The sequence below is a fragment of the Mchenga conophoros genome, linkage group LG22, assembly GCF_057382185.1.
Source record: "Mchenga conophoros isolate Kocher_MC1m ecotype Shallow Benthic linkage group LG22, M_conophoros_male_GT1.1, whole genome shotgun sequence".
Lineage (NCBI taxonomy): Eukaryota > Metazoa > Chordata > Actinopteri > Cichliformes > Cichlidae > Mchenga > Mchenga conophoros.
In genome coordinates this window covers 11169893-11188893 of record NC_140546.1, presented here as the reverse complement: position 1 = coordinate 11188893, position 19001 = coordinate 11169893, and the positions used below count along the sequence as shown (strand labels likewise).

At 42.0% G+C, this 19001-nt stretch overlaps 2 protein-coding genes and 1 long non-coding RNA gene across 6 annotated transcripts in view; 2 read left to right on the top strand and 1 right to left on the bottom strand.

The window, feature by feature from the left end:
* hivep1 (HIVEP zinc finger 1) overlaps positions 1 to 4211 on the top strand; it is a 65700-nt gene extending 61489 nt beyond the window's left edge. For all 4 annotated transcript variants that reach the window (XM_085261740.1, XM_085261741.1, XM_085261739.1 and 1 more), the window contains 5 exons: positions 14 to 147; positions 235 to 410; positions 923 to 1024; positions 1721 to 2244; positions 2484 to 4211. In XM_085261740.1, the coding sequence (XP_085117866.1) occupies positions 14 to 147; positions 235 to 410; positions 923 to 1024; positions 1721 to 2244; positions 2484 to 3581 (2034 nt within the window). In that variant the 3' untranslated portion in view covers positions 3582 to 4211. The remainder of the gene's footprint in view (positions 1 to 13; positions 148 to 234; positions 411 to 922; positions 1025 to 1720; positions 2245 to 2483) is intronic.
* LOC146548876 (uncharacterized) overlaps positions 1 to 19001 on the bottom strand; it is a 100016-nt gene that overhangs the window by 22525 nt on the left and 58490 nt on the right. The gene's annotated exons all lie outside the window — the stretch shown is intronic.
* Positions 8251 to 11738, top strand: edn1 (endothelin 1). Its single transcript, XM_085263159.1, has 5 exons — positions 8251 to 8445; positions 8651 to 8801; positions 9082 to 9231; positions 9399 to 9503; positions 10697 to 11738. The coding sequence occupies exons 1-5, from the start codon at positions 8385 to 8387 to the stop codon at positions 10833 to 10835; spliced, it is 606 nt and encodes a 201-aa protein (XP_085119285.1). The 5' UTR covers positions 8251 to 8384; the 3' UTR covers positions 10836 to 11738.

The window sequence follows — 19001 nt, the reverse complement described above, 5'->3', positions numbered from 1 at the left end:
CTTTTTCCTGCAGTTGCCAGTAACCCAAAAGTCTGTATCAGTTGAAACCAAAAGTAAAGTGCAGCCAGAGACTCAAGCCAGCAACGATTCAGACAAGGACTTGGTCACTACAACAGAACCGAGGCGAATCAAAATATTTGATGGCGGGTATGAAACGGAACAATCTGATTATATTCAAAATGTTAGCAACATTATGTTAGATTTTGTGCTCATGGTTACATTTCAAACCCACAGGTACAAATCTAACGAGGAGTATGTTTATGTACGTGGCCGTGGGCGAGGTAAATACATCTGTGAGGAATGTGGGATTCGCTGCAAGAAGCCGAGCATGCTGCGCAAACACATCCGTACTCACTCTGATGTCCGGCCGTACCATTGTGTCCACTGCAATTTCTCCTTTAAGACGAAAGGTGAGTGTTAAAGCCATGTGATTATAGTTCGTACAATGCAGCTGAATAAGTCCCTTTTAAATGCAGTACATGCATGTATGATTTTTCATTTGCCTTGTCTTAGTGCAGCCTCGTATAAACAGGAACAAATGTAGTTCTGTTAATGTCTTTAAAAGTTATAGCTCTTTCTCACGCCTGATTTTGCAATATCAAACTCTGTATCTGTAACACACAGGAACTGAAAGAATTTACTCTTTCCTTTTACAAGCTGTGAAATTAAAAATGTTATTCCACCATCTCTTAAACCAAGACAGTATGATTCACCATTCTTTATCGAACTTGCCTACCCACGCGACACTGCAGAACAGTACTTGGTGTCAGCAACCCACGTTCATTTAAAAATGTCTTTATCAGTTACTCACCCTTTACATAGAGCTTTCCCAAAGACCGCATACTCTTACATAAACTCCTTCTGTGCTATTGTTCAAGCTCTACCCACCCGTAAGACCTCATTGCCTCCCTTTTTGTTATAGGCAATCTGACCAAGCACATGAAATCCAAGGCCCACAGTAAGAAGTGCATGGAGATGGGGGTGCCTGACGGTCTAATTGACGATCAGGATGCTGAGGACTCTGGTACGGTGCTTTGCTCCTCGGGGTTTTCCTTGAGGGAATTGCACAAAAGCCATAACTTCTATAAGATGAACAGTTTGTCTGTAAAATATGAGTTTTGTATTACTACAGTTGCATATATAATATTGACTTAATTCAGATTTACTTATACAGTCAGCTTTGATTTCTAACAGCAGGATTGCCCTTCTTTTAATAGTTTAATGGCATGAAATATAAAACATGGAGTGTCCCTGCTTGTGCTCTGTTGCTATGTCGATCAATGGCTTTGCCACGGTCTAATTAGAAATTCTAAATGCAGCTTCTTCCTCTTAACTCAAAGCGCATGTGGGCGACATGCACAGCGTTTAGAAAGAGGAAATTGCTGCATCTAATTTTAGAAAAAAAGAGAGGGAGAGAGAGGCTGCCTGAAAACATTCTGTGGTCCAAGTCTCTAACAGCTTATTTGTTTTTCCTCCTCTGCCTGTGATGGAGCTCAGGGGCGTATGGTGGTGTAGGGTGTGAAACACTGCAGCAGCAGTACAAAACATCCACGAGTAGCGGGATTTTCAGTGCTGTTTTTTCTCACTTTAAGAAAGAAATCTTGGATGATAATCAAAGTTATTTAGTGAATGAGGTTTTTTTCTAGCTGTGATGACGTGTAAGTACAGCAGATTTCAGAGACAAGAATTCAATTTTTCTTCTCACGTATTTCCTCGGCAGGAGACCGCAGTCAGGTGAGCAGTGCTGACCGCCAAGATTCAGATGGAGATGACTCCGATGGTCCTGATGATGAGGAGAATGATGACAACGAGGAGGAAGAGGAGGACAGCCAGGCAGAGTCGGGACTCTCTACCAATCCTTCTGTGTCTGCAAGCCCGCAGCACATCTCTTCCAAAGAGGCTGACGTCCCTCCTAGCGCACTCCTAGCCCAGATGTCGATCAGCTCCATCTCCCTCCCTCTGTCCCAGCCTCCAGTTCCCGAATCCCACACAACATACTCCGAATCTGTCCCCATGATGAGCCCCGTGTTCCTGAGCAAGCATTCGGGGTCCTGCTGCAGTCAAATGGCTTTCCTTCACTCTCCTCCACCTGTTGCCACCACATCAGAGTCCTACACCTCAGACACAGAGTCGGTGCACATGATGAGCCCAGTGTCACCCTGCAGGCAGATGTCCATCGACTACCCAGACTTTGATGTGCCCCCTAGTCCCCCAGTGCAAGGCAAGGGCTCCAAAATAGGCCAGGTGAGACCCTTATTTTCTCACTGTGTCCCCCCCCCATCCCTCCCTGTCTGCTTCCCTTCTTTCCTATCCATACCCTTACTTTGACTCCTGCATGCAAGGCACTTCCACAAAACTCCTCTGAATTCTCTGAGCAAAGGTGAATAATCCTATAGGTCTACTGGACTCATCCAGATATCTTCTAAACTTGGGTTTTGCCAAAATAATGTCAAGAAGTGACGATATTTTTTTTCCTTTCACAGGACACCTCTGCGTCTCCTGCTGTGGCAACCAGTGAGTCAAGTATACCAGTGGACCGGGGCACACAGACTTCCTCCTTTGGTTCTCAAGTTCCTTCACACTTCCCCCTACAGGGTGTATCACAAACACCGGGAGCAGAGACCCAGACTCACCTGTTCAGTCACCTGCCCCTGCACTCTCAGCAGCCATCTCGCTCCTCTTACAGTATGGTTCCAGTTGGGGGGATCCAGCTGGTCCCTGCTGGCCTGGCGGCTTATTCTACCTTTGTGCCAATCCAGGCGGGCCCCGTCCAGCTCACCATCCCAGCTTTGAGCGTCATTCATCGAAACACGAGCCCGTTGCCAGCTCCCAACACTCCACCCCAAACGGAGAGCTTGCCAACTCAGCCACTTGTGGTCCAGGAACCAATCAGCAGTGTTGTACCCTGCTTCCCTCTAGGGCAGGTTACTGGCCTGCAGGCTCAAACGATCCAGCCAGTGGGTCTGGAAACACTTAACCTCATGGGACTGACCAATACAGGCCTGGCATCCACACAGCTGCTGCCCCAGCAAGGCCTCACCCTCAATGCTGCCCTCGGAGTGCAGGTTTTAGCTGCCAACCCCACCTCCCAAAGCGGCACTGGGCCGCAGACACACGTCCCAGGCCTGCAAATAGTAAATATTGCCCTGCCTGCCATCATTCCTTCGCTCAGCCCTCTGTCCACCCTCAGTCCCCTCCCCGGGTCCTCTGAGAGGCAGGGAAGCCCTGAAGCTCTGGGAACACAGCCACCTCATGGTGAACACAGGCTTGGTTCACCACCCACCCCTTTTAAGGTCAGCTCCTCTCCAGAACTGACCTCAGGCAGCAGGGCTAGCCCCGGAGGTAACAGTGGAGCAGAGCTCACACAGACTGTGGCGAGGGATGAACGAGAAAAATCCCTCCAGCAGAATCCATCACCAGCTCCTGAGAGTCAAGCAAGAAGCCCCAAACAGCCTGCAGCTGAAGGAGCTGGTGATCCTGCACCTCTACGACCGCCACCAGTGACCAGCTGGCAGAAGGTAGTTGAAGACTATAATGAGGCCTCCAGTGACGATGAAGACCGACTGGTCATTGCCACCTGAAACCCTCAAGTGGAAACACTTCTTCTCCTTTTGTAATTCTTGTCACTTTGTAAGACTGAAAACACTTTTCAGGGGTTTGTTTCTCAGCAAATCACCTTTCAAAGCACAGATGCTGACATTCATGATGATGATGATGATGATGACCAATCATTTAATTTTTTTCCAAATTGTCAGCTCCAGACAGTTTTTTTTCTTTTTTTTTTTGTACATGTTGTATAGACAATTGTGCCTTTATGGAGTTTCTTGTTTAGGAATCTGTACATAATTCCTTATAAATTCAGTCAATGCTTGTGTTTAATTCAAAAAAATAAAAAAGAACCATAATACTGGATGATATCAATTTTATTCTGGAGGATTCGTCATTCGTAAATTTATGGAATTATAAATGTTGTACTTGTATATGTACATTTCTATGGATTATCGGGCAATGTTTCTGTGTACAGATGTTGTGTTCAACTATTTATTATAATCCATCTAGTGCCCATTATGACCCATAAGTCCATAGGTATGTGCATTATGGTAGCTTTACATTGCTGTATCAATATTCTTAACTGTATCAGTAAAAAAAATTGTTTATAAACCTTTAAACTGTCTTATACTTGATTGATTAAACACTTACTGCATTAAAAAGGAGGCTATTCGTCCCTCTGATCACCTGCAAACCTCACTCATTTCCAACAGTAAACATCAGTTTACAGGCTGTGCTTTTATATACTGGAAATTGATGGAAATGAGCCAGAAAAACACACTCCTGTCATTAAATGTAGACTTTAGTTTGCTTCTTTAATAAAAGCTACTTTCATCACAGCAGGTAGCTCCACATGTTTGATTTGGCAGATTTATTTATTTATTTAACACCTGATCCCACCCCAGAGGAATTTGGAGCCTTCACGTGTTAGGCAAATGTGTAAACCACTACACTATGGATGTATAGTTAATGAAGCCACATCAGAAATGCTCCAGTTAGTGAAAAATGGATCTTAACGTACACTTTACACTTCATGTTACCCTCATCTTACGGGTGACTCAGTTACATGAATTATTATTGGTCTTCTCAGACTTGTAGCCATTACTAGAGCAAGATTGTCATTAGACAATTTTTGTGTCAGACTTGTGAATCGGTTACAGGTGACAGGTGGAGTGTTTCAGTCTAACAATAAATAAATCAATTACATTTCCTGGAAATACTTTAAAGCTTATGTTTTAAAACAGAACTGGATTTGCAATGATAAGCTTGGTTTTTAGGGTTTTTTGACTTTATTTTAAAACTCGGAAAGTTTTGCAGACCAAACAGGAAAAGATCTGAAAGATGAATTAATGAGCAGCAAACTGTTTGTTACAACTGCAAATAAAATAACCCACTTGCCCAAAGGGATTTCATTACGAAATGAACACATTAAATGCGTGTCATTAATATCTGGTGCCCCAAAGCAATTACATCAAACTGCCATGTGAAGCACACATATTAATCTTAATAGTTTAAACCATGAAAATATGCTCTGCAGAGCCAAAAATGGAGCTTCTTAAATTACAAGTAGGTGGTTATGTTTGTTTTCAGTGTTCAGACTTTAGTTTCTTACCTCTCAGAAAGATGATGTTGCACACGTTTGCTTCAGCACTGTTCTGTGTTCTAACCTTTGCATAGACCTGAGCAGAATGAAAATCAGCATGCTCACTGGGCTGTGTTAAATGATGAAAAAATACTGCAACAATCTTGAACCATAGTTCAATCTTTTTTTTCTTTCCTTTTTTTTTTTTTTTAAATGTATCACTTACTACCACTCTTTAATGATAAACATTCCCTAAATATTGCAATTTGTTGATTTTAACGAGTAGAATTCGATCTAAACTTCGAATTGATTTATTTTATACAAATAAAAAAGTGACGATATGGAGAGCTCAAACATGGCAATCTGGCCTCAGTGAGGAAAACTTCCCTGTCGTCTTAAGAGGTTTTCAGTGATAACCTTGTTCTTCACCATTCAGAAAGGTGACTCATCCATCCACACTGAAGACTAATCCTCCCACCCCTCCTCCCTCAGGGCTGGCTGCTGTGGGTGAAGCTATAGCAAAGCAAACAGAGACCCCTAGAGGTCAAGATCTGCAACACTGATGAAGCGAAGAGCCAAAACAGAAGAAAACCTGGGCTGTTTCTAAAGGCTTAAGCACACCATGCATGATTTAAACTTGAGTGCCAAAATTTTTAATCCAAACCTTACAAATCTGCTCGTGGTGCAGCTCCCCTGCTTTGTTTCTTTCCTGGACAAACTTGTTTTCCCAGCCAGTGGAAACTCTCGAGGCCAGTTTCTGAGTAGGGGCATCAGAGCACGACAGGATACTTTACCTAAGACTTTTCCACTATGGGCATGCACACACATGCAAACAAGACCAATTTTCCACTGCTGCCCACAGCAAAGTGTGTCTGAAAATGAAGTACCCCTCGGTTTCCACGGTTTATTACAACTGGTGATGGAGGGAAACCATCAGATTAAGTAGTCTGCTCCAACTTGTGATCGCAAGGGGTGACGCAAGACAACAGACAATCACAAAATACCCTACACGCTACAAACATGTCATATGTGGAATTCGACTACAATTAATCTGTAAATAGGACACTCCATTTGGGCCATACTTATCAGCTGAGATGTTTAATCTCCGGCAAAAATCATGACCAAAGGGACCCCAGAAAAAGCTGTTTGCTTCGGTTATGTAATGTATTGTTTCAGGCAAACAATGCTGTGAAGAACAGAGAGAATGACTCACATTAAACTCACTTCTTTTTTCCAGCTCATGAACAAGCAGACCAACATTTTGATCTGCAGCCGTGCAGATTATACAGAGAGTGGACGACACGAGTCCCAATACGAACACATGCTGGCTTCTTAAGAAAATGCTGGAATATCTTATTAGAAGCTGTGATTAAGTGGATGCAGCGGACAATACTTTGTACTGTTTCACAGTCTTAGATATTGATATGTGTATTAAAGTAGGAAATGAAGGAAGAAACAAATTGCATTGTGCTGTAGAGGTCTAATCGGGTTCATACTCCATTTAAGCTTGCTTTGAGTTTATTTTCCCGTCATGAAACAATACGTGAGAAAGTTTTTCCACTAAAAATGATCATGCTGCTCTCTGTTTTTCACAGGTTTAGTCAGTGAGTGGGTGTATTCATGGTTAGAGTTTTACAATGAGTGTATATATTCACTCATTGTAAGGTCATTTTAAAAAAGGTACACTTACATTTTTAGACTAATTTTTACACTAATAAAAATAAAGTCAAATTTTTTGGGTCTTTTCTTGCGCTTTGATTTTGGTTTTTTTTCCCCCAATGTGTAGATCACAGGTCAGATTTAAGACACTACAATTCTAAAGAAAAGTTGAGATCATTATCTAAGTTAAGGGGAGGTGCAGTAAAAAGAGTGCTGGAGACTAAACCAACTGCTTTAAAGCCTTTGTGCCAGTATGGATGGCACTGCTTTTTTCAAATTGTGTCTTTAAGCTGTTATGCTGCTGTAGTTTGAAAGAATTATTTCACTTGACTGCAGACACAATACGGTGCATTCGTTATCAATAGAATGTAAAATTATTATGCCTGTTATACTTTTACTTGACAGCGTTTTTGCCAGCTGTTATTTTTAAAGCTCCAAAACCATATAGTTTCTCTCCATCACCTGAATCTCTGATCCTGCTGAAGGCACATACCTTACATACCTACACGTACCTTTCATGATGGTTTCTAATTAGTCTCTACCTCCCTTTGGGTCATGGGTACTCTGCAGGTACCTGTTGTCTGCTTCACACAAGAAAATGAACCACTCCTTTTCCCCTTCACAAAGTTTGCCTCCTATTCACCATCAGTTGCGACCGTTGTTGCCTACAAATAAGATAAAGCTAAAGAAAATTAATTCATCCTCTCATTAAAAAAGGGCATAAGGCACTTTTAAATTCCACTCATCACTTTTTGTGCAGATAATGCACAAAATGGTATATTTAGTACTAAATACCAAGTCACGTGTATGGGAACCAAGGCCTTACTTATTGTTGTTTATCAAAACTTCCATTATGTATTTAATTGTTGAGAATACTAAGCCTGGCTGTTAACATGTTTTTATTATAATCCTGGGGACATTTTTTAATTTTTCAGAAAAGGCTAAGGCATCTTTATTGAGGTTTATTTTTTTTATGCAGGAAAAACTGAGTAATTTTCAGAAAGAACTCATGCTGATACACTTTAAGTGAAGCATCAACATTTTTTGTAGTTCTGTGTGCTTCAGCTATATTTCTGCTAAATAGCCCCAAGTCCCCTCTGACGCTGATGTATTAAACGTCTACAGTGAATTTGAATTTGCAAAAGCAGAAATGCTGTCACTAGACTGCCACCTGCTGTCTAATCAGAGCACCACTAGATGAGTACGGCTCAGGTCGCATTTACTCGTCTGGAGTCTCCCCCCACACTCCCCACACCCCCAAACTTGGAACCAAAGCATCTCAAACTCCTCAACTTGGCCTGCACGGCCCCTTATCAGGGACCGACTGCTAACAAACATTATTGTCTGGGTACAAGCCAAAGGACAAAACTGTACAGCGCTGCAGGGGGAGGAGGGGAGGTGGGAAGCACTTGTACTATAAAGTCAAAGGGCTGCACATGTGGGCCCACACTGACAACAGAGACTGTAGACCGACTCTTCTGCGCTCCTGCGCGAATCTCCGAGGACTCTCGCTGAAACGCTCTGAGGGATACACGCTCGTTTTCTCACCTCTGAGGGATTATTCATTTTCTTCAGCACTACTTTACTGCAAACTATGGATATATACGTTTGGATTTCCGTGTTATCAGTGATGTACTCCTGGATTTCCTCCACAGGTAACTTTTGCGAGATTTTTTCCAACCACTTATAAACTTAATTTTACGTAAATGTATATAAACACCGAGCAAACCACTCACCATGCTGAGTGAAAGCAAATCAAATCAAAAACATCCCCAGCCTGCAGTTATGCAGATTAGTCTCAACTTCTCTTTAGTTTAATAGCTTGTAGATTGTGTTTTGATAACGACGCTGTAATTACAGTCCTGTCGGCCCCCGCCGGAGACGCGCTCACTGCCTCCACCGTCAAAGAGGGGCGCCATGTGCGGACCAAACGCTGTTCCTGCGCATCGTTCCAGGACAAGGAGTGCGTCTATTTCTGCCACCTGGACATCATATGGGTCAACACACCTGAGTAAGTATTTTTAAGTGTGGTTAGTGGTCTCCAGCAGCGTGTAAACATGTGTAAAGAGAAAGTAAATCGCTTAGATTGATGTTTGACGAAGTTTTGCGATAAATTATGCGTTTTTACTCTCTTTAAGCAATCTCCGATTATTTGTATTTTTGCACGTGAAAGCGAAACAACAAAATTGAATCGCATTCAACAGTCTTCTGATATGTTTTTAAGCATGTTTAGTTTTCAGTTTTTGACTCTTTTAGTTTTATGATTCTAACTGTGTCTCTGTCGCATCCAGGCGCGTGGTCTCGTACGGACTCGGCAACGCTCCGCGGACGCGGCGCGCGCTCGCGGACTCCAGCGCACCCAGGAGCGTACCTCGCTGCCAGTGTGTCCGGGAAAACGACAACACCTGCCTGAACTTCTGCCGGCCTGAAAACCGCCTCAGGTGCGCTTCACACAGCCAAAGCATATTTACTGACAGTGACACCAAAAGACGCTCCCAGTCTGTTACTCCTGATTGTCTCCATCACATGTGGCGACAGGTTTTGTGTAGAAAATGAATAACTGAAATGTGATCCTGTTCTCATCGCGTGTTTCTGCTCCCGCTCTCAGGTATGAGACAACGGCCGACGTGGTGATTCGCTCCCCCGGGGGCGACGACGGTGCTGGGGCGCAGCGCAAACACAAGCTGGCAGCAGACACGGACAGGATTAAGAGGTAAAACAACACGCTTGCACTAAAGAGGGATAAACACCGCAGTATTTGCAAAATAAAGTGGCAATTACAACCAGGGACATTAAAAGGATTTTTTTTTAAATAGGGAGGGACTGGAAGGACAAAGAACAAGAAGAAAGAAATCAAAAATATTTGATTTGAAATCTATAGAGGGCATTGTTCTCATGCTCCCATGTGGCCCTGTGCAATAACACAGGACAAAGTGGCACAGTGGAAACAAGCATTTGATCTCTTTACTTAAGAAAAAGTCACAATCTTACTTAACATTCTCAAGGTTTTAGCATCAAAATATACTCTACACAGAATCATATATATGATACTGTGGGTAATAATTCTTGTTTGTTACTTTCATCCTGCAGCTGGTGATGATTTTAAATAATTTAAATACTTCTGGGTATATTAATTTATAATAACAGCAACATTTCTTAGTTGATTCATATTTAAAAATCACCATTAGTTAAATTAAAGCTTTGAAAAAAATGACTAAATAGAGTAAATAGTACTATATTTGTATTAAAATGTAGTGGAGTAGAAGTAAAAAGCTGTAGATACATAATTAAAAGTGCTTTAACACTCTTGTCCAATTCTAGTCCAATAGCACTTTTGATGCTGGTGGGGCAGCAGGGGGCCGTGCACCACCCCATGGCCACCCTCTATACTCGCCCCTGTACAACCTCACAGCAACACGAGGCCCCTTTGTAGCGTGAAATATGTCAGCTCTTGTGAGCGTAACACCCGTGAGCCTGCAGGATAAAAACAGCCAGCACATGTTCAGAAGCAGAAATTTAGAGATTAACCCCCAAGCGAGGAATTCCTTGAAACTTATGATGACTGAGCTGCGTTATAAATTCCATAAAACTCCTAGGATCGTGTGGAATTCACCTCGAGTAAGCTCTGCCACTTTACGTCGCTTAACTGTGGGAGCCGTGTGGGTAAAGGAGCCGCGTTCATGTGCTGTCATGTCTCAAAGTTTGCGGCGCCACATGTCTGTACTTTCTCACTTATTAATAATTGGAATCATAAAACTCCAAACATCCATCTTCTCGAACCACTCAGGAGTAACAACTTTGTTTTGAATGTGTTTGACTGACTGCTCCAATTCACACACCTGCTTTTTACATAATCTGCAAAGTCACCGGTTTGCATGTCTAATGGCTTTATGCCTTTATCTACAGGTTGAAGAACAACAGTGATAAACGGGCACTGCCTCCAGCGCTCAGGGCTGCGCTGAAAACCCGCCTGTTCCTGGAGAAGTGGAGGGTGAGACAGCACCACAGGGCGAGAGCATGGGAGGGCGAGAGCGTGGCCTCCTAAAGAAGACTGCTTTCCTCTGCACTGTCATACAGAGGCAGGAAGGGGCTTTAAACCTTCTCTAAAGCCAGCGGGGACTTCTGTGCAGCAGCGCCCCTCAGGAAGGAAGCGGGTAGCCCGCATAAGGCCGGCTATAACCGACTCCATGTCGGTTTCACGAGTGCAGCAGAGCAGAGAGCACAGACAGCTCGACCGGGCTGCACTTCTTCAGACGCCAGAATGACGTTAGAGACATTACAAGGAGTTCGGGTGAAAGGAGACAAGCTGAAAAAGAGAACTTGGCCACAATCTGCAAAAATCAAGGACACTCATTGATCTTTTCAGATGTCACGGTCAGAGACTCACGCTTATTGACTTTACAAACAAACAAACAAACAAACAAAGCAAAAAAAAAACAGACACCAAATAACATTTCATGAACCTGATATTACAGAGAGGAATGTACTCAAATCTTTCTAACAGAATAAAAAAAAATCTCTGCTGTATATTCTGAAAATGCCATAGTTTCTTTTTCCTAGCACACAACTGCAATAACAGATCATCTGTCAGTAAAAGGGATTATGTGCCTTGTATCATGGCTTTGCTCGAGACATGTTTTCACTGACTGAAACTGTATTTACCTAACAGGGTGTCTCCTGTGTGTCAGCTGCTGGGAGCCTTTTTTTTGTATTCCAGATGTTATCACTGATTTCTTGCCATTCACTCATCATAATTTATGTTTTCAGTAACTTTGTTGCTTACATGTGCTGCTCTCTATTTATTTATCATTTTTACACATTGTAATTAGATGGCCATATTGGTCGATCCTTTGTTTGTTTGGTTTGTCATTTCTGCGAAATGATTGGTCGCCAACGTGCCGAATTCTGGGCAAACTTTAATAAATTTGATACGTTTATTTAAAAGCGACGGATCGGCTCCTTCATTTTTTGTCACGTCAAAGGTTCATTTTCCGCTGAAGAAAGAATGAATGTGGGATTAAAGTTTCTGAACTGGGACGAAAGCTGCATGTGTTCAGTATGCAGGGTTTTAAGTTGGTAAATAAAAAAAGGGAAAGTCAGAAAGCAAAGTGTGAGCAACAAGATAAAGACAGACAAACTGAGAGGTAACAAGAAAGTGCAGGCAAAGAGCAGTCAAACGCAGCTAAACATGGCCTTTCATCTCGGCAACAAACCTGTGTGTACAGTGCAATTTCTAAACGAGCTGAAAGTGGACGTCGGGTTTCTTCCAGCAGCTCGCACATCCAGCACGCGGTTTATGTTCAACCCTGTAAGATGTGTCTTTTATGTATCCACCTCAAAGTTTCCACATTTTACCACCAAGTGACTCAGCAAAGTACAGCGCGTGTCACTCTTATGTAGTTCTCATTCCAACCTGCCACGACCTCCCGGCTCACCTTTAATGATCATTACACATACAGGTCATTACGTACGCTTGCTGTCTCCTCGTCGACCTTTACCACTCCTCCTCCTCCAGGGGCAGCTGTTCTCCTCTCAGGAGCTTCCGTGCATATCTTTTAATTTAATCTTGGCTCGCGAGTCAACTTCGTTTTATTTCAGTAAATCATTCATCCAGCTATTATCACTGCTGCAAAAAGAAACCCTAGAGACATGGAAATGTCAGCTTTGAAGGAATTAAGAGAAATTAGTGTATGAACTTCTGGGCTAGTACTGATACTGACATGAGACTGATATTTGACATTTTAAAGTTTCAGAGTTCTTCAGCTCCTCGTTACAGTATTTTTAAACATTTAGCATGACCAAAATTGACTTGACACAAATAATAAGTATCGGCCACTGAGAGTGGGGATGCAGATATTCAGCAATGTGCTGGTGCATCGTTTAAAATTAAAATCGGTCTCAAATGCTTAGAAGACAGATGTGGACTGTGGACTGTAACCTTCATCATCAGCTGGGATTCTCCCACAGACAAGCAGGTTGGAAGAGCACAAGCCAACTGCAGCTGCATGGTTCAACTAAGTGGTCAAATAGAGGTCATAAAGAAAGCTGACTGAAAACCAAAGTGTTGAAAATATGTTACTCTAGGATCCATCCATTTTCTTAAGTGCTTATCCAATTTAGCATTGGATGGGCACTGGGCTCTCTCCCAGCTGTCATAGGGTAAAAAGAAGGGTACACCCCTGCGCAGGTTGCTAGTCTATAGCAGGGCTAACACAGGAATGAACCCAACATCCATGTCTTCAGACTGTGGCAGGAAAAATTCAACTGAAAAAGACCTGTTACCACAGATTTTTAAGCCCAGCTCCTGTATAATTTGGAATACTTTAGCTGTTTATCCCCATTTCCTTTCATCAAAAATGGGTTCATGACAGCCACCTTTACCCCTCAGTGAACATCTGAAGGGCCGGACACATCGCTCAGGTCCTCTGCCTGGTCTTTTCGCGATTTGCATGATTTGATCTTTATTTGATGTAAATAGTTTTTTTTAGGTCTGTCCTGTTTTCGATCTCTACTAATCCAGTTTCCTCAAATTTTTTAAAGACACACTACACACCATGCAGATATATGCATATAAGTGTTTGAAATCACGTTTTTGGTACAAAACAACAGGTTGCTAGTAAACAAAGCACTTAAAGATACAGTTTAAAATTGGTTCTTTCTTTGTTGTCTGTTACGTTTAGACACAACGCTGCTTCACCCCTTGACTTAGGTCTGCAGACTCCTTGGAAGGAAAGTATAAAGAAATGATGGCGAGCTCAAGACTTTTGAACAGCATTGTATAAAGTCATTCGGGCTAAAAACATCCAGGAAAATTAATGCTAATTGACAAAAAGCAACATTTCAGCCCATCTTTACTCACTTTCACGACATGTCAAAGTGACATGATGATAAAATGTAGCTTCATTAACATCCTAAACTTATAGTTTAAAAAAACGTACCTGATTTTTTTCCACATTTTGTCGATTACCTCTGGAATGACCCTGTAACCTGACGCCACATATGCATATGCATGCATTAAACTCAGTAACGAAGCAAAGTGGTGTAACGAAGCAAAACTTTGCTTCGTTACACCATAAGCTTCACAGTAATACTGGACAGGACTCACAAAAACAGCTAAACCTACAGTTATATCATACATTAAAGATCTCCAAGCACTTATTCTTGCAAAGCAGAGATTAAAACGGCGTGAATCTGCTGGATTAATCTGTCAGACACGTCCCTGCTCTTTAATGAACGTGATACAAGTTGTTCTTGGTTCGGCTCAAACACTGGCATGCCCAGATTGTTCCGCCATCACTCATCGGAGAGCTGCTTGAACTAGCAGCTAAAAAACAATCCAATGCAAATTGGGTGAAAAGTCTTATCTATCCAGCCCATTTAGCAAACAAATCCGCGGTGGTTTCTGTGCCTCGGGCGTGCTGTAAGAAACACTGCTGTGTCCTCCCGCGCTCTGAGTCCAATCATAACAATGCTGAAGTCACATTTTCCACACAGACCTACTGTTTGTTTGCAAAACAATTTGGAGGCATGTCTGCTGCAGGAGACAGTCAGGACCAAAGATTCAGACAATAATGAGAAAGTTTAGATGACACGCAAAAAAGCTGGACTTAATCCCAGGTGCAGTGGTCAGCGCAGCCAAACAAAAATCCTGTTAATGGAAGCAGAAGCATGGATATGTCTCTGTGAAATAGAAGTACTAATGTGCAGACAAAATAGGCTTACATCTCTGACGCTACAGGCCCTGGTTAGCAGGAAGCAACAATATATGCAAAAAAACAACAAATGAAAGAGCACAGCAGCACAGCTTAGGTTTAAAAAGCTCAATTTGAACAAACCACAAGACTTCTGGAACAATGTTTTAGACAGACGAGACAAAAGCCAAGATCTTTGGCCATAATGCAGTGCAGCATCACAGTTGGAGAAAACCAAACACAGCAAATCAGCAAGCACAACATAAATTAAGCACGGTGGTGGAGGTGTGATGATTTGGGCTCATTTTGCAGCCACGAAGAACTCGTCTGTATACCAAAGCACTCTCAAGTCCCAGCAACAAATCTACAACAAAATGTTTGAAAAAGAAGGTGTTGCAATCGCCCTGCCAAAGTCCAGACATCGCCTCGACTGAAATACTGTGGGAGGACCTGACGAGAGCTGTGGATATGTGATTACCTGAAACAAAGATAACAATGTAAAGAAGACTGGGCCAAAATTCCTCCACAATAATGTGACAAACTGATAAAGTCATAAAGAAAACAATTTGTTCAAGTCATTGCTGCTAAAAGTGGTTCCACTAGCTACTGAATCCTGGGGTGTACTTAATTTTTCACACACCGCATTCTTGCTTAGCTTTGGGTAAATAAATACTGACACACTGTCATATTTCCTGTATTGTTGTTCATCTGAGGCAGTATTTACCTAATCTTAAGACCTGCTAAGGACTAGATCATTTTTACCTACCTTTGAGCTAAAAATTAATTTTGAAAGACAGACGTGGCCAAACCAGCAGCTGTACAAACTCTCAGCATATTAAAAATGGAACAAATACAATGAAACTCAGCATATATGCAGACAGCTACAACAAAAAACACACGCTGTAACAACCGCAGGCCTCTTTTACCACAGTCTTTAAATTCAACAATAAGCGTGTTTAACTTTAGATTAAGTTAAGATCTCATGCGGTGAGGTGAGCAATATCTGAATGCTTCTTCCACAGGTGAAAATGAACAATAACAGCAATCCATTAAGGCATTCTTCTACATGCTCAGTCAGGTTAACGAATGTAATCCATGACATAAAGGTGATGCACAACATCAGTGTTGGGTGGTGGCAGAAGGATTTGGATTTTGTAGTTGTGTAAAAGTGGCTACATCACAGCTCAGAAGGAAATTAACTGGAATTAAAATGTATTTAATCGTCTTTAAGTATTGGTATGTATGTGGCCGTCGTTAAAACATAAACTTAAATTCTTATTACATTAATGCTGCGGTTGGTAAAAATGGAGTAAGGTAAAGTAGTAAAGTAGTAAGCTCACCGTATGTTTTGATGGTAAGATAACGCTATGGAAAAATCAAGTGCTAAAGTATTGACAATATAAATATTAACAGACTTCTGCTGAAAAAAATGTTATATCACTTTGGCTCTTTTACAACAGTGACTGTGCAGTTTGTTGTCAGATTACTTTTATCAGCGTGATTGTTGCATGTTTACTTTTATGACTCTGTTCTTATCTCCTCAGCCTTTAAATGCCCTCGATTTTACACCATGAGTCAGGTGTAGCTTTATTAAGTTTTCAGGTCTGCAGGATAATTGCTAAAAGGAGATGCCTCACTGTACCTGCACACTGATCAGGTTAACAGCATGCCAACGGACAGGGGGGTCTGAACACAATGGCACTGAGTCTGTGCTACGCAGCTCTGTGCAGAGAACTCCCCTGAGACATTAGCTTTTGGCATAACTCATTAGTCTATTCAATAGAGCGAGCACAACATAATAGCCCATTACCCGTGAAGGAATCTCCTCGACTCGACAGGAATTCTCGAGCGCGGGAGCCGAACAATAGGAACCTGTGCGAGGAACGTCTGGGCAGGGCATGGTGGCCTCTGCTTCTGACGTGTGCCCAACGCTTGGCTCTCCCTCCACACGCCCTGTTTTTCCAACCAACACTCCCAGGTGTGCGAAAGCATCACGAAACTCGGCTGCGGCCCCACCAGAGCGGATTAATTACCCTGGCTGCATGAGCCAAACTCAGTGTTTGGCTGAGAAGGTTATCAGGAGTGGGCTGCTGGATGATGGAGCAAATGAAACCAGTGTGGGAGGTTGAGGCTGAGGATTCAGGGTTGGGTTTGTAGTGGAAGATGTTGGCCTGTGAGGGTGAGACTGGAAACTGGCACGCTGAAGTGAGTCTCGATTTGTCATCACATCTTGGCGAGGAGGCCTGAAACACTTGGGCTGATTATTGGTATCTCTCAGCACTCCTGTAATCCCACTCTTAGTCCTGCCTGACCCTCCCTGCCTGGCAGGAGCACGACAAACACTGAGGAGCATTTTCAGAATATCCCTGAGATATTCTGAAAATGCTCTGCTGCTGACAAGTATGTTTGTGGGGATGAGATGAGTCGGCACTTATACCTCTGCGTTTCCATCACGGCTTTATTTAACCGTGCTGCGCCTGTCTCACAGTGTCACACACATTTGAGGAGGAATGCTCAGAACGCAAAGAATTATACACAAACTTTCAGAAACCAGCCTCGGTGTGAACTCCAGTGTATAAAATTAAATCAGTCAAAGTCAGCAGGCGATGAAAAACAGATTCGCCATCAAAGTCTAAATATATACAGATGACATAACATGTACGCCCATCCGCCACAACATTAAAACCAGTCACAGCTGTTGGGGTAAAGCAGGAGAGCTGAGACAGCGATGAAGAGCCAGGTGAATATTTTTGTGATAAAACGATGAAGCAAACTAAAAACATTGCTGATCACAGGTACGCCTTTACTGTCTCGTACTGGATGATCTGCGTGCCATACCACTGTATAACTATTAAAGAAAATGAAACTCTTAAAACAAAGAGATTAAACATATTAAACTTTATGAACATTAACATCTGCTAATGGCAAAAATAATTAACTTTACATGTTTCATTGCAGTGAGTCGTTGGTATCACATGTGTATTTCTGTTATGAATAAATACTGAGCTTAACTTCTATTGTAAATTCCTTGGTTAGTTTATGTTGTGATGCTCTGCTATTTTCCCTTCAGTGCAATGCATGATGGTGTGCAAAGCTTGGGTACTGACCATTGGTTATATATCACTTTTCATGAGGAGTTGTGGGAATCTTACCTATAGTAATACTGCACATACTACACATACTACTACTACAGAGTCCAGGTATAATGGGACACCAAACCCTCTCCCAACCCACTTTCACTGTGTTTGTCTCACTTGTTGTGGACCGAGTACGACACATCTAATATTTAATCTGTGCCAATGGGAGCTTTTGATGTCTCGGCCACGGGAAGCACCAGCACGACGCTGGAGATGCACTGTTTGCTTGCCAACACACAAGGCTTTATTGTATTATTGTACACAGTTTGACTGATCACTGTTGTACTGGACAGCTCCAGCAGTCATTGTGACTGTTGGGGTTTTGTTTCTTTACTCTGCAGTAGAAAAGGCTTTAAAGTGACTGTTGCTATATTAAAAATAATGTAATTCAACTGAATTAATAACAAAACCATTAAAGAGTGACTTCACACATGAGCTACACTCATGTGAAGAGGGAGGGTGTAACAGCTGGACTGAATCAAGGCCAAATGTAATAAACCCAGTTAGTTATTTAAAATCATTAAATAATTATCTAATCATTCAAATATTTTCTATTGGCGCAACCAAACCTGTAAAACTGATCGGTGCCAACGGAAAAAATATGATCGATCAATAAAATAGTTCTTTCACCCTTACAGGAAGTCTCCCTGTGAGTAATGACAACGACCTTTAACCCATTAGATAAAGTGAATAACATTAATCATCTTCTTATAATTCAGTGTTCTGCTAAATGGCTTTGAGCCTGAAGCTAAACTTGACAGATTTTTTTTTAAATAGATGTTTTCATTTGAATGTGCTTTTAAATGTTTGTTTTTTAGTTCATTTTTGCCCGTTTCGGTTTAGTTTTTATTGTTTAAAAAGGTTTAGTTTCAGTATTAAGCTTTATCGTTATGGATTATAGATGGATGCGTTTGTCAGAAGGGTAAATTTTTAGATCTCGGTTGGGTTTTTTTGCCATTTTTATAAAATACTGTTTAACGTTGTCTTCACTTTTCTACTCTGTCCACAACAGTTTCAGTTAACTAAAATGTTTTTCATAAGCAGTTTCAGTTTCAGGGAAACACAACACAAAACCTGCTCAGGAACGGCTCGAGCAAAACAAAGAAAACTCCTCAGTGCCCAATCTGAGCCCCACCCGTTGACCAACGGGCCCAAACGATACGGCGCAAAACACTACAAAACATCCTCAGCAGAGCAGTTTCCACGCAGAGGTGCTTCTAATGCTGCATCTGATTGTATGCATGAAGCGACCAAAGTTAAAAACATCATGAAACTTCATGCATACAAAGTTAAAAACATAATAAAATATTTATTTATGTGGGAGTTGAAGTAACTGTTTGCATTTTTCTGTTTGCGTGGCTAACAGCTGTTAGTCTGAGAGCA